The following is a 15,181-nucleotide window of genomic DNA, read 5'->3' as shown; positions in this document are numbered from 1 at the left end:
TCAATGTAAATCTAGGATTTATTTTTTGAAACGGAGAATGCACATAAAATAATGTAATGTGACATTTGATTCGAAAGTGTAGCCCATGAGTAATAATCTGAACTTTAACAAATGATCTCACTATGGGCCAAGTTCAACGTACTTGATCAAGTATAGTTAATTTGTCTCAAATTTTTAGCATGCAATTGAAATCTTATCTCCAAACTTCAATATTATGTGAAACCAATTTCAAATTGCTCCACCAAATTAAAATAGTTGCATATATGAAATGATTTTAAAGTAAAAGATCAAGTAAGTTTCATTTCAAATAGAAGTCAATCACACAAACACTTAAAATGCAATTGTTGAATCAAATATGATTTCTAAATCACAAGGCACATATTTAGCAAACATGTATCTTTGTATTCAATCAAGATTTGAAAGAACAAATGTTGGAATACTTAGCTCAATGGAGAGAAATATCAATTTTGATTTTCTTTGGAGCTTGGGAGAAGGAAAAATCTTCTCAAATCATGTTTGAAGGCTTAGAAGGCTTGGAAAATTCTTTGACCAACAAAGAAATTTGTTTGGGCCAAGATTGGCTTAAATAAAAGGCTCTTCAATGTTTCAAAAACTAGCAATTAAAGCTAGAAAATCATGTTTTGTCATCTAGCAAAACTGGGTCAAAAGTAGGTAAAAAAATCTGTATTAAATCCTAATTTTATTTTGAATACAAAGGTAGGTCACTTGTAAAATTTGGAGACCTATAGCTTCTAAAATTGAGCATGAAAGATTACATATTTAATTTTTTATACAAAGGGTTTGAATCCTGTGCTAAGGATCTGAATCCTATGCTAATGGTTCGAATCCTGCTCATGGGTTTGAACCCACTTTTAATTCCAATTTTGTTTAAGTTCACATTCTTTTTATTTTCTTTGCTTTGTTGGGGATTCTCATCTTGTAACTTGGGTTACTCCTAGTAGGTTTCACACCTCCCAGCATCGGTTCTACACCTCTTTTTCTGTCGAACTTTCTATTTCTCCATATGCTACTCTTTTACTCTCTTTGTCATGACAAGTGTTCGAATCCTTCCATAGTGGTAGATTCATTTTGCTAATTTTTCACCATATATTTGACTCCTTTTGTCTTTTCACTTCAAGACTTCATCTTTTTCACTGATGTGCTTGACTTTTATGTATGAGTTTGACTCCATCGATCTTTGATCATTTGATGGTCTTCCTTTACTTTATTTACTTTTCTTCCCTTTTCTTGGTCGGTATGCTTCCTTCTCTTGTAAAAAACATTCTTCCTGTTGTTTGGGCAAATAATGCTACAAGGCTTTTGGGCTAGTGTACTTTTTGACATGAGCTACTTATTCCATTTCAATGTATGAGGACTAAACTATGTATTATACTTTAACACACACCATTAGTACTTAGGTATTTGTTATCATCAAAATTATCTCAATGGGGATCTTGAAACCAACATTTTTATCCTCCCCTTCGTGGTGCTTAAGGTCCACAGGATATAGGGGAGAGTATAAATAGAAAGGGAAGTCATAGAGCTATGCCCCTCTCCCACACTATTTTTTTTCATCATCAAAGAAGTTGAGGGATACCTTTTCCTATTATTGTCAAAGAAAAAGGGGGAGGAAAAGGGCCACATCGACCTTCCCCTTTTCGATGCCGCCCCATCCTCCTCCACTCTTTCCCTTTTTCTTGGCATTGTTTGAAAGGGGGCCTCCACATCCTTCATTATTTTTCTATCGAATGAGAGGACTCTCGAGGTGCTCATTCAATTTACCATTTGAACCACTATTATGTTGACCCAATTTTGGCTCTTATATTGTTCTAACCAAATGGAAGGACTTGGAGCATGTCCTAATTCAGTCGACCAGTCCAATCTAGTCTAATAACATTATCCCCAGTATTTGAATTTCAAAATGGTAGTTTCTTACAAGCTTTATTGAGAACTAGTTTGGCTTAGTAGTTGATATGTGACCACATCAGCTTGTTCAACCAAGTTTTTGGGTGAATGCCAAGTTCATCCATGTTAGACCTAAGTCGGAATGATCGATTCACCACTAGTCAGTAGATTCAAATCAGTCTATCTTGGTTTTTGAAATATTGATACCAGAACCATCAGGTAATTATCATTAAAAAAATAGAACAAAATGGCATAAAAATTCTAATCCAATTATATATTTAGATAATTTTATCTGATTACCCATTTATCATTTATAAAAAAAATAGAAATGACTAAGGGTTATTCCATACCCAGTTGCCAATATTTTCCGATTATATATAAGCTAGGTAGCTCAGTAAAGTTTTGAGTCAACATATGTATATTTATGACATTTTATCATTGTAGCTAGTGACTTATTTCATTATTCTCATATACATTATAGTGTCATTATTATAGGTTTTTCAATTATGATTATACAACTTTTTATCTTTTATAATTTTATGGATTTTAAAGTATTTTTTGTTATTATTTCGTTTGTTCCTATTTTCCTGTTTGATAAATGTGTAAATAAACAATATACAATATATAAAAGTATAAGATAATTATTCTCAGTCACCTGTCCCTCACACAGGACATGGAGCTCCCATTAAGAATTTGAAGCCCACATTTTATTAAGGGGGGGGGGGGGGGGGGGGGGGGGGGGGGGGGGGGGGTGGTGGTTAGTCAACAAAATGAAAATTTGATCTTCATCTTCATCTTATGCATCGACATGATCTTCATCTTTGAAATGGGTGTTAGTGTGGACAGCTTCATCTTCAAAATCTTTGAAATAGGGTGTTAGTGTGGACAACTTCATCTTCATCTTCATCTTAGAAATTTAAAATAATTGATTTTATTAATTATAAAAATGAACTAATTAAACCAAAGTGTTTGGGTTAACAATATTTTAATTACCACTATTAAATCACTAATACAATAGAGTAAATAAAAAAATATGATTAATGAATAAAAAATATTATATTAATAACATAAGATAGATTTGCATTGTATTAATTAATAAAATATTTTGACAAAATTAAAATTAATTAATTAATCAAATGCATACTTTAATTATATTTTATTTACCAGAGACTTAAATATGAAGTTTAATATGGTAATAAAATTTTAAAAAATAATAAATAAATACATATACAACTTTGAAAATAACCTAAAAAAAATTATTCAAATAACGAGTTCGTGCCTTTAATATTACAATCAACGAGTTACAAGTTTAGTACATATAAATTATGCATGTTCAAAAGTAATAAGAGTAAACCATCATTTATCGTTCCACATGGATGTCGATATGGTATCTCGAAATTGTGCGGCTTTTGTGGATTCTAATGCACTCTGCCTCCGAATGCTTGTTACTTGGCTACCCACATCCTCAAGATCATCGCAATTATCACTGTCTGTATCATCCATTGCACCTAATTGGACCGCATCACCTCCTCCACCGAGCTTGCCACCCGAATTATCATCTTCATCTTCAAATATATCATCCTAATCTTCTGCTCGTATATAATTGTGCAATATGCAACAAGCATGTACAATTTTCACCTGGATCTTAAAAGAAAATGGAGGAGTGCCTTTTAACATTTGAAATCGAGCTTTTAAAGCACCAAAAGTTCGCTCAATAATATTCCATAAAGATGAATGTCTTCGGTTCAATAATTCTTTTTCATTTCTAGGAATATTATCTCCAAATTCTTGTGGATGATATCGGGTTCCTAGATATGGAGCCAAAAATCCCGAAAGATTTGCATAACCAGCATCGACTAGATAACATTGTCCTCTAATAAAAATTATATACCACATAAAATAATTGAACATAAAATAGATAAAAAATTACTGAAAAATATATTACTTACCTTCAGGTACAAAAATTTATCTCGACGAGTCAATGCATCCTTCAGTACACGGGAATCGGCTGCTGACCCCTCCCATCCAGCAAGTACATAAGTGAATTTCATATCAAATGAACATGCTGCTATCACATTTTGTGAGAGATAACCTTTTCTATTCCAAAACCTTGGTTGATCTTCAAGTGGAATGTTGGCTTTGATATGAGTTCCATCAATAGCTCCAATACAATCTTAATTATACATTTTCAATTAATATTTACTAACTTTGTATATTAATGTAAAATTATTTAGTTATAGGAAGTGATGTTACCTTGAAGTAGGGATAAAACATTGAATTTGTTAAAATCTTCGAGTGAGTGCGTTCCGAAGGCCGTTTGATGTAATCAGAGTGAAGTTTGAGGATTGCATCCAACACCTTATTGAAATACTTACTTATCGTCCAGTTTGATCTATCAAACATCTCTGCTGTGACACTATACACTTATCCTTGACCAACAGTTTGGAGGAAATATGCAAGTTGTTCTTCAACTGAGATGGTCTTTGTGGCTGATAAAAACCCTTTACTAGTAAGTATATCTGCGAATTTGTGAAATACCAGTTGGTTCATCCTGTACACTTTCCGAAATTTAACTGGAGATTTGTCTAGTGCCTTTTGCAAATACAATGGACCATTCATCCCACAAGAACGTGGTACACGTCTGTTGCAATGGTACAGATAGTATCTTTCCATGGCGATCAACAAAGTTGTGAATGCAACCATAGTTGCAACCTTTTCATCGTCTGTCATAGTATCCATGGAAATCCACAAATTCAATCGCCTAAAATTCATAAACACATGTAAACATCAATCTTCAATCATAACCTATTTGCAATCACACCTATAAACAACCATATTCATCCACATTCCCACATCCTACATTCATCCACATTCACACATCCTACATTCAATCACATCCTACATTCATCCACATTCCCACATCCTACATTCAATCACATCCTACATTCATCCACATTCCGCATCCTACATTCATCCACATTCCACATCCATACTCAAAACACCATATTCATCTATGCAATATATAAACACAACAACATATCAAATTTAAATACAAACCATACTAATAAGTCTTACAACGTCATAATTCAAATATCATGTCTACTACATAATAATATTCCAAAAAAACAGTGTATTTATAACGCATTACAATTAGTTTTCAAAACAAAATTTAAGCCACTCGACCCGCTCTTCCACTGTCATTTCCATAAACATGACCTGCTTAGTTGGTGTATCCAACCATGAAGGAGCGCGATACTTCAATTCTGTAGGCAAGTCCGGGATTTCCCTGAGGGCTTTGACACAATCTCTTACAATATCGTCTTTCATCATGAAATTCTCAAATGTCTTAGCAATTCGATCTATTGCATCAAAGATTCTGCTACTAGTGTCATTATCGGGCATTTCGATTCTCTTTCTACGATGACTTGAAGATGACCGTTTACTTCTTTCAGATTGATTACTTAGAGACTCATCCATGCTTAATAATGGTGATGGAGTATCCCTAACTATATCAACATCCTCTGGCTCATCCATCGGGACATGTTCCGATTCACGGATCACCTCATCGCCCTGATCTACAAAGGTTGCAGCTCCTGACCCTACCGCTATTGTGTTTCCCACCACCACAGCTAATTTGTCGTACAGGGGGCAGCCTTCACGTCTGTACTTCTCAGCATCTTTATGCTCCTACAAGAATAAAACATCATTTAGACGTCTTGGAATAGAGTTATACTAACGCCAAAAACATAAAAAATATTTTATAGTACATCATATAGTCGAGCCATACAAATTTACTGACCTTTATGTAATCAAGCCATACAGAATTACATGCAGTAACTCGTTGTGTGGTTGCATCCCAACCAAACCCACAAGTGTTGATACAGCTCGTTACCGTTTGATATGTTTTCTTCCATGCTCTTGTTCGATTCTTCACCTGCTCAACAGTTTTTTTCATGATTATGTCTTCATTGAACTTATTTACATAGTCCATGTATACCTCATGCTTCCACACCCCGTTAGGCAACTTGTTCCCTAGATTGACCTGCTCGACTAAGAGATCGAGCATTTTGCTATCATCATCGAATGTCCAAATATCATATGTTCGACCACTTGGTTGTCTTCTTGCAGGCATGTATAATCTAAATCTGAGATGGTCCTCACGAAAAAAACTTTATTAAACAACTTTTACTCGTCACGAAAACACAAACCATAAAAAAAAATACCAACACAAACCATAAAAAAATACCATGTGGTGGATATGTATAATACCCGAATCTCCTCACCACATGGCAAAAACATTCCATAGCACTTCAAAAATTCTCAACAACATTCTCACACATTTCAAAATTAATTAAATTATTTTCACTAATGCATATGCACTAAACAATGAAAACACACACACATCAAGTCCAAATTCACCGAAGACCCTGGTAGAGCCCCATATAACTTCGCAGTTTCTATGAACTGTACCTCGTCAGTGATGGGGGTCGGGTTTCATTGGCTAATGGACGCCCGTGTAGGCGACTCAACCATGTTAGAATTGGACTAAAAACCCCTAAACACTAATTCTAGCACTTAATACCTTAAAAGCCCAAAACCCTAAACCCTAATTCCAAACCCAAAACGTAAAAAACCCTAGAGCTTAAAAACACAAAACCCCCAAAACCTTAAAAACCATAAACCCCCTAAACCTAAAAAATCCAAATCCCTAAAATACCCTAAACCCTTAACCTAAACCCTAAACCCTAAACCCGAAACACAAACCATAAAAAAAAAAACTAAACCATCAAACCCTAAACCCTATCACCTACTAAACTCTAAACCCTAAACACTAATTCCATGACTTAATACATTAAAAGCCCTAAACCCTAAACCCTACACCCTAATTCCAAACCCTAAACCCAAAAAACCTTATAGCTTAAAAACCCTAAACCCCCTAAACCTTAAAAACCCTAATCCCTAAAATACCCTAAATCTTTAACCATAAACCCTAAACCCTAATTACTGGACCCTTAAATACCGAGCAGCAAACCCTAAAAATAATCCATACACGAATCAAGAATTTAGACTATAAACTGTAACCCTAAATCCCAAAATAATGCACAAATAACCCCCAATTACGCACTGAAAATAAATTTAAATCAAATAAAACACTAATTTAATGAAAAAAATTAGGGTTTAGGATTACCTTCTAAAATTTGGGAAAATCCGAAGCCGAAGGGTGAAATCAATGCCTAATCAAAGTAGATATTAAGCAAGCAATGCCCAAATGTCCAAAATCGAAGAAAATCAAAATGAAATTGGGGAAATCGAACGAAATCGGAAGGTATTTTCGGGGGAAAGGAGACTAGCCAGAGAGAGAAGGGAGTGGGAGGCCGAAAGGGAGAAGAGAGGGAGAAGACATAGAAGAAAGGGAGGTCGGGAGGGAATAGAGAGAGAGAAGCGAGAGAGAGCGAGTCCGAGAGAAGAGAGGGAGTCACGGAGACGAGAGAGGGGGTGCGAGAGAGAGGACGAGGCCGAGAGAAGACCGAGAGTTGAGGCCGAAGACAAAGGACGAGATCAACGTCGGGGCGCAGGGAGACGAGAGAGGGAAGGGAGTGCGGGAGAGAGGAAGAAAAAATGATAAATGACGACGCGCGATGGGGGGTGCGAGGAGAGAGAGGGAAAAATGTGAGCGTCGCCTGTCCTTCAATTCAAAGAAGATCAAAAAGGGTCTTCTTCCACATGATCGAAATTAAACCGTGGAGATGAAGGACCCCTTCTTCCCCTGCATCGAGATGAAGTTTCAACTGCGCTCCACTAACGACTTCAAGTGTTGAAGGGGGTTATGTGGTTGAAGATCATCTCGTCCTTCAAGTTGACTAACCCCCCCTAAGAGCTAGAGAATCTTTTTACAGTTGAAGTGGGTCTTTCTTGAAGAGCTGCGTTAGTAACCATTATTGCACTTAGTATTTTTCTGAATATTGACAGCAAATTAGTATGGCATGACTTCAATTATCTTTCTACTCTAAATAAATAGCATTAACTGAGTGAGAGATGATCTCCATTAAAACTACACCTGGAATACTAGGAACAACCAGGAATACAAAAGAAAGAGAAGAACTAGAAACAAAAATCTTGAAAAGAAATTTTCTATTTTTAAAATAAATGAAAAAATCCCCACAAAAAAATAGTTTTAAATATCTTCTTTGTCGTAGTAAAAATGGCACGAAAATATTACTGTTCTTTCTTTCTTCCTTCTTTTTATCTATTTTCTATCCTTTTAACATTTTTCTATTTGTGATGATAGTAAAAATGTCGCGAAAGTATTACCGTTCTTTTTTCTTTCTTTCTTTCTTCGTTCTTGGTTCTAATTGTGATTTGAGCAGCGTTACACTTGTGATTACAATTTTTCCAAGAAAAATGTATTCTTCTCTTACAGACGGCATTCATGCAAGGTAGTGAAATGGTTGCAAATGCTTATAAACCGAGAATATATCGATGTAAGGCAGTGGACATCCTGGATTTTTTTGACATGTAAAATAAACATAGTTTATCTCTAGATCTTCAGCAACAAACATAGATTCCACTCCAATGGGTAAAATTATTCTTAAACAGAAGCCGCAAAACCTGATTTCAGTTGCCCTAAAAGCATTCTGATATCTGAAATCTGAAAAGACTTGAAAAGATAAACATGAATGGAGACTGAGACCCATAATACCAAGGGATGATAGAATGGGTTCGGTTCCATAGGGCTGAAAGATCAGATCATCCATGGCTGGTTGAGGGCACAGGAACCGGTGCCGTACCCTGGGTAAGGCGGACCCAGTGGTGTAGCATCGTTAAAGCTCGGGTTAATCCCCCCAAGAGCGTTCAGATCGAAGCCACTAACTCCGATGGCAGGTGGAGGCTGTAGAGGGGGAAGGTGAAGGAAAAGGAAAGTTTCACGTTGGTCTTTCACCTGCTCCCGGAGACGAGCCAAGTCAGCTTTGTGCTGCTCGAGCTCCTGCAAGTTCATCTCTTCGATCTTCGTCTTCCACCAGAAAATCGTATTCTTTTCCTTCATGGCTACCTCCTGCAACCTCTTCCTCTTCAGCTTCTCCTCCTCCACTCGAGCCATCGTCTGCGCGTGCTTGTGATGAAGCTCCTGCAGCAGCATTTGGCGCTGGGCAGGATCGGTTGGAACTTTGGTAATCCGTGACGAGGGCCTCGGACGGAAGGTCGGCTGGTACCCGAGAAACCGATCGAGGACGCTGTCGACGGTCGGGTGGCCGAACGAGTAGGCCTTTCCGCTAGGAGAGAAGACGATGATGGCAATCTCGACTCCACAGAGAATGCTGAGTTCGCTTGCCTTCTTGAAAATACCGTTACGTCTCTTGGAGAAGCACACATGGAGCGCGTCCTCCTTCTCGATCTTTTGAATCAGAATCTTCTTGCGACCAGTGGAAGTTTTGGTTGCCATTGTCGCTGAAGAGAAGGAAGCAACGGAAAAGCTAGCAATGGCGATGGAAGACCACCACGGGAGGGGGTTTTAATGGAGGTCTCTGGAGTGAAAAATAGCTGTACTGGTACCTTGGCGTTAATGGTAGAATCCCTATTGGCCCCACTACGTGTGCTAAATCAAATGATGACAGAGACTAAATGGGGGATTCTCGGTCCCACCTGCAGTTTTCCCTTTGACCAACTTTGAAAATGGTTAAGTAGGATTTGCTGGACTTCTCTCATTGTCTTTCACGTAAAAATTCAGGCCCACTCAGGAGTGTTTGAAGTTTAACGGCTAATTATAAAAAATACAAGTTGATCAAGCATCAGAGCTTAATCTTCAAATGCAGGCCCCACCTTAATTTTCATTTCTATCTATGGATACAAGACTCAAATATCAATTTTACAAGCTATAAATATATTGTCACCTTATATCTAGCAAAAGCATCCATTTGACACTCTAAACTTTCTTTGAAGTAGAGATAAGGTTAAACTCCAACTTCACTTACAACTTCAATAGCCCCTTCAAACCAATTTTAGAGAACTTATTATTCATACCTCTACCAAGAACGAATTTGAGCAATAGAAAACAAAAGCATCTAACACCTTTCCTCTACACCAGTTCTTCCCATCATTTTTTTTTTTTGCCCAGGCTTGCAGTGGCAAGTGTTAGATTCAGACGGTTAGTCGCTTTGATAGAACATAAAATACCTAATAAATTACTAGATGGACTCATTGAGTAAATTTGTTATCTATGAAACGACTAGGAGCAACTGTCTCAATAAATGCTCAAGAATAATGAGCACCTAGGGCGTTAAACGCAAGATTTTGATTTTCATACTACTTGTAGGATCTAAGTACAATCACTTAATTACGACATTGTCTGAAGTAATCATTGTGTAATCCGTGCACTATCCAATGAAATGGATGTAATCCATCTGTTGTTCCAGAGATTCCGCCCCTAGGTTATTTCTAATTATGAGGACAACAACGGAACTTTCTACTTTTCCTACTTGTGTATTGTTATTCCCAACCCAATGGAAACATGTCCTACTTATTTGTAAGGATGTGATCAAAACTAAAAACTTACCTTTTTTTTTCAAAGTAGTTAAAGCTGGAATGTAAGGTTCCACTTTGAATTGCTACTTTAAGCTCTCTCAAACATTTAGGCACCGCATCTTCAATAGTAATTTTTTGTAGGATCCATCAACATACAATTGTCATCATCTAAATGCATTAATAAGAGAATAATTTATTCTCTCAATTATCATGTCACCGTGAGAAAGAGAGTGGTGAAATTCTCCCTGCAATGTGATTTCAATTATTTCTCCCTGATTTAATTGAACATGGGCCCCATATGAGGTTTGTCATTCATTAGTTTGATCCAAAATTTTCACTCTACAGATCCTCTCCTCATGATTAAGCGAACATATTTGCATGGACTTCTTTCTTTCTCTTTCACGTAAACTTCAAGCTACAATGATAGTTTGAAGTTCAAGTGTGATGATAAATAGAAATTGATTGGCGTCAAATCTTAAGCTTCAAATGAAGGCATGAAAGAGTCATTGGGATCTAAAACCTAGCTTAAGTTTCATTTCATGTACTTGTGAACTTTTTTGGCAAATTTGTCTAGATATCTTTATGAATTTTTTATTTAATTTTTTAAAATATTTCTTATTTATTTTTCTTATTTAATTACTAATGAAAAATGGGAAAGCACAAAGGAGTCGTTTACTGTCAATAATTGTAGTACTCTTGCTAATAGATTACACCATCATAGGAAAGAAAAATATTGGAAAATTAATTTTCCTTTGACCTATTTTTTAGATTGGTTTTCTTGTGCTTGTTCCTTCTCAGTTTATTTTTCTCCAGATTTTTAATTAGTATAAATATTTATTTTTCTATCTCCTCTTAACTATATGTGGAAGAAGAGGAATTAGGGGGGGAAATTATCCCCTAAAATTGGCAAGAATTTTGGTTAAAGTATAGTTTTTTACTTGCAATTTTTTCCTATTTATTGGGTCAAATGCCCTAAATGAAATTACTTTTAATATCCATTCAAACACAAAAAAAAAAAAAATTAATGAGAAAAAATACTTCTTGTTGCACTTTTTTTAATGAATAATCCACTATGTAGTTAGTTTTGATTTTCAACTATTTGTTCTTTGTCAAGTTTATTAGGATCATTGTAGGTTTTTATTTGTGGATATACAACTCAAACATTATTTTGAAGGAAATCCAAACTAGAAAGTATAAATTATTGTCACCTTGTATCTCCCAATGAAGTCGTCATTGACATGCCTTGGATGAGAGATAAGGTCATACTATGATTTATGTTATTAAGTCTTTGAATAATTTTCTTTGTTTATAGAGCATTCAGTATTTTTCTGAATCTAAACTTTCTTTGCACTAGAGATAAGGTTATACTCCACTTTCAATTCTTAGTTAGAATCTAACTTCACCTACAACTTCAATAGTCCCTTGAAACATATTTTAGAGAACTTATTATTCACACCTCTACCAAGAACAAACTTGAACAATAGAAAACAAAAGCATCTAACGCTCTTCCACTATGCCAGTTTCTTCCCATCATTTTGTTTTTGCTCAGGCTTGCAGTGTCAAGTGTTAGATTGAGACACTTAATCGCTTTGATAGAATATAAAATACCTAATAAATTACTAGTTGGACTCATTTAGGGAATTTGTGAACTATGAAAGGAAAGATACGGACTAGTAGCAATTGTTTCAATAAATGCTCAAAAGTAATGAGCATCTAGGGCGCTAAACACAAGATTTTGATTTTCATACCACTTGTAGGATCTAAGTACAACCACTTAATTATGACATTGTCTGAAGTAATCATTGTGTAATCCATGCGCTATCCAATGTAATGGATGTAATTCATCTGTTGTTCCAGAGATTCCGCCCCTAGGTTATTTCTAATTATGAGGACAACAACAAAACTTTCTACTTTTTTCCACTTGTGTATTGTTCGCAACCCAATGAAAACATGTCCAACTTATTTGTAAGGATGTGATCAAAACTAAAACTTATCTTTTTTTTCGAAGTAGTTAAAGCAGGAATGTCAAGTTCCACTTTGAATTGCTAGTTCTCCCAAACATTTAGGCATCACATCTTTAATAATAATTTTTTGTAGGATTCATCAACATACAATTATCATCACCTAAATGCATTTATAAGAGAATAATTTTTTTTCTCAATTATCATGTCACCATGAGAAAGAGGGTGGTGGAATTCTCCGTGCAATGTGGTTTCATTTATATCACCTTGATTTAATTAAACATGGGACCCATATGAGGTTTGTCATTCATTAGTTTGATCCAAATTTTTCACTTTACAAATCCGTTCCTCATGATTAAGCAAACAGATTTGCATGGATTTCTCTCTCTCTCTTTCACGTGAAATTTAGGCTCAAATGGTAGTTTGAAGTTCAAGTGTGATGATGATAAATAGAAGTTGATTGGCGTTAAATCTTAAGCTTCAAATGGAGGCATGAAAGAGGCATTGGGATCTAAACCCTAGCTTGAGTTTAATTTCATGTAGTTGTGACTTTTTTGGCTAGTCTGTCTAGATATGTTTGTAAAAATTTTATTTAATTTTTAAAAATATTTTTTTATTTAATTTTCTTATTCAATTACTAATGAATAATAGGAAAAATAAAGGAGCTGCTTACTTTCAATAATTGTAGTACTCTTGCTAATGGATTACACCATCATAGGAAAGAAAAAGATTGAAAAATTACTTTTCCTTTGACCAATTTTTTAGTTTTTCTATTAGAAAGATATCATTTGATTGGTTTTCTTGTGCTTGTGCCTTCTCAGTTTATTTTTCTCAAGATTTTTAACTAGAATAAATATTTATTTTTCTATCTCCTCTTAACTATATGTGGAAGAAAAGGAATTAGAGGAAAAATTTATCTCCTAAAATTGGCAAGAATTTTGGTCAAAGTATAGTTTTTTCACTTGCACTTTTTTCTTATTTATTGGTTTGAATGCCCTATATGAAATGACTTTTAATATCCATTCGAACACAAAAAAAATTAATGAGAAAAAAATACTTCTTGTTACACTTTTTTTTATGAATAATCCACAATGTAGCTAGTTTTGATTTTCAATTATCTGTTCTTTAAAATACGTCAAGTTGTTAGGATCATTATAGGTTTTTATTTGTGGATATACAACTCGAGCATTATTTTGAAGAAAATCCAAACTAGAAAGTATAAATTATTGTCACCTTGTATCTCGCAATAAAGCAGTCATTGACATGCCTTGGATTACAAATAAGGTCATACTATGATTTGTGTTATCGAGCCTTTGAATAATTTTTTACTAGAATATTTAGTATTACTAGAATCTAAATTTTCTTTGCACTAATTAGAATCTAACCTACAAACTACAATAGCTAGCCTCTTTGAACTAATTTAAGAGAAATTATTTATCAAACTACTATAAAAAAAAACTCAAGCAATAAAAAGTGAAACTATCTTGCCTTCGATAGTACCCTTCCTCTACCCCAAGTTTTCCTATCATTTTGTTTTTGTTGAGGCTCTCATTGGTTAAAGTTAAATTGAAACAAACAATCGGTTTGATAAAACATTGAAGTGTGTAATAAAATTTATGGTCATAGATAGATTTAATGAGAGAATTTGTTAAATATCAAATAAAAAAATAGGGTCCATCACCAACTATCCAACCACTTAAACACAAGATTTTCGTTTTGATACCACTTGTAGGATCAATGCACAACCACTTAATTGAAACATTGTTTAGGGTATCATTATGAAATTCATATAATTCATCTATTATATTGATTATGCCCCTTTGTTATATCCAAGTACGAGGACATCAACAATACTTTCTATGTTTCCCATTAGTCTATTACTATTTTCTACCCCAATGGAAACATGCTCACCTTTTTTTAAGGATGTGCATAAAATTGGAAAATTTTCTTTTTTTGAGGCAGTTAAAGTGTTCACAATTGTCATATTCCTCTCTGAATTGCTATTTTCACCTCTCTCCAAATATTTGGGCCCCACATCTTCTTTAACAATTTCTATAGGACCCATCAATGGTCAGTTGTCATCACCATAACAAATTAATAAGAGAAAAATTTATCCTCGCAATTTATCATGTCTCTGTGAGAAAGAAGGTGGTGGAATCCCCCTGCTTGGTGGTCCCAGTTCTACCATTTGAATTTAATTAATTGAATATACACTCCACTTGATGTTTGTAATTCATTAGTTTGATCCAAAATTTTCTCTTTACAAATCTGACCCTTATAACTTAGCAAATTGATGTGTTTTCACCATGCACTTGTTTTGCAATCACCAATCATGATTAATTCAACTAGATTAGACAACTCAATTGCATTATCTTACTCGAGTTTTCTTTAGGCCCCCCTTGTCATCTAATCACCCCTTTGTTCAAGACCCATACATTGTCCTCTACCACAAACACCATCATTTTTGTCATCTCACATATGTAAGTCCTTAAATGCTGTGAGGTAAAAAATGAAGGCACAAAACTTCCTCAAGACTCCATTGAATTAAATTGGACCATATCTCTCTCCATTAGAAATAACGTGCTCCAAATGATCACAATCGGTTTGTGACTCTACCTGACCTATTCAGGATAGTGATTGTTTAACATTGTACAAATACAGTTTAAGATGACTGCCAAAATTTTGACAACAACTTCCTATATCCTTCATGTTCTATAATTGTAGTTTGTTAACAATGTTTTATTGCTAAAGAACAATCCATGTAGCTCAACAAAGAGGAAATTAAGATAGGCAAC

General features: G+C 35.0%; 1 protein-coding gene across 1 annotated transcript; it reads right to left on the bottom strand.

Annotated features, from left to right (window-relative positions):
* Positions 1 to 8,479: 8,479 nt before the first annotated feature.
* Positions 8,480 to 9,357, bottom strand: LOC137954029 (agamous-like MADS-box protein AGL62). Its single transcript, XM_068801611.1, has one exon. The coding sequence runs from the start codon at positions 9,344 to 9,346 to the stop codon at positions 8,648 to 8,650; it is 699 nt and encodes a 232-aa protein (XP_068657712.1). The 5' UTR covers positions 9,347 to 9,357; the 3' UTR covers positions 8,480 to 8,647.
* Positions 9,358 to 15,181: the final 5,824 nt, after the last annotated feature.

This window comes from Aristolochia californica, unplaced genomic scaffold (genome assembly GCF_029961685.1).
Source record: "Aristolochia californica isolate CCGP_79_NKW_82.1479 unplaced genomic scaffold, dmAriCali1.0.hap1 SCAF_16, whole genome shotgun sequence".
Taxonomy (NCBI): domain Eukaryota; kingdom Viridiplantae; phylum Streptophyta; class Magnoliopsida; order Piperales; family Aristolochiaceae; genus Aristolochia; species Aristolochia californica.
This window is presented reverse-complemented; position numbering and strand designations above follow the sequence as displayed.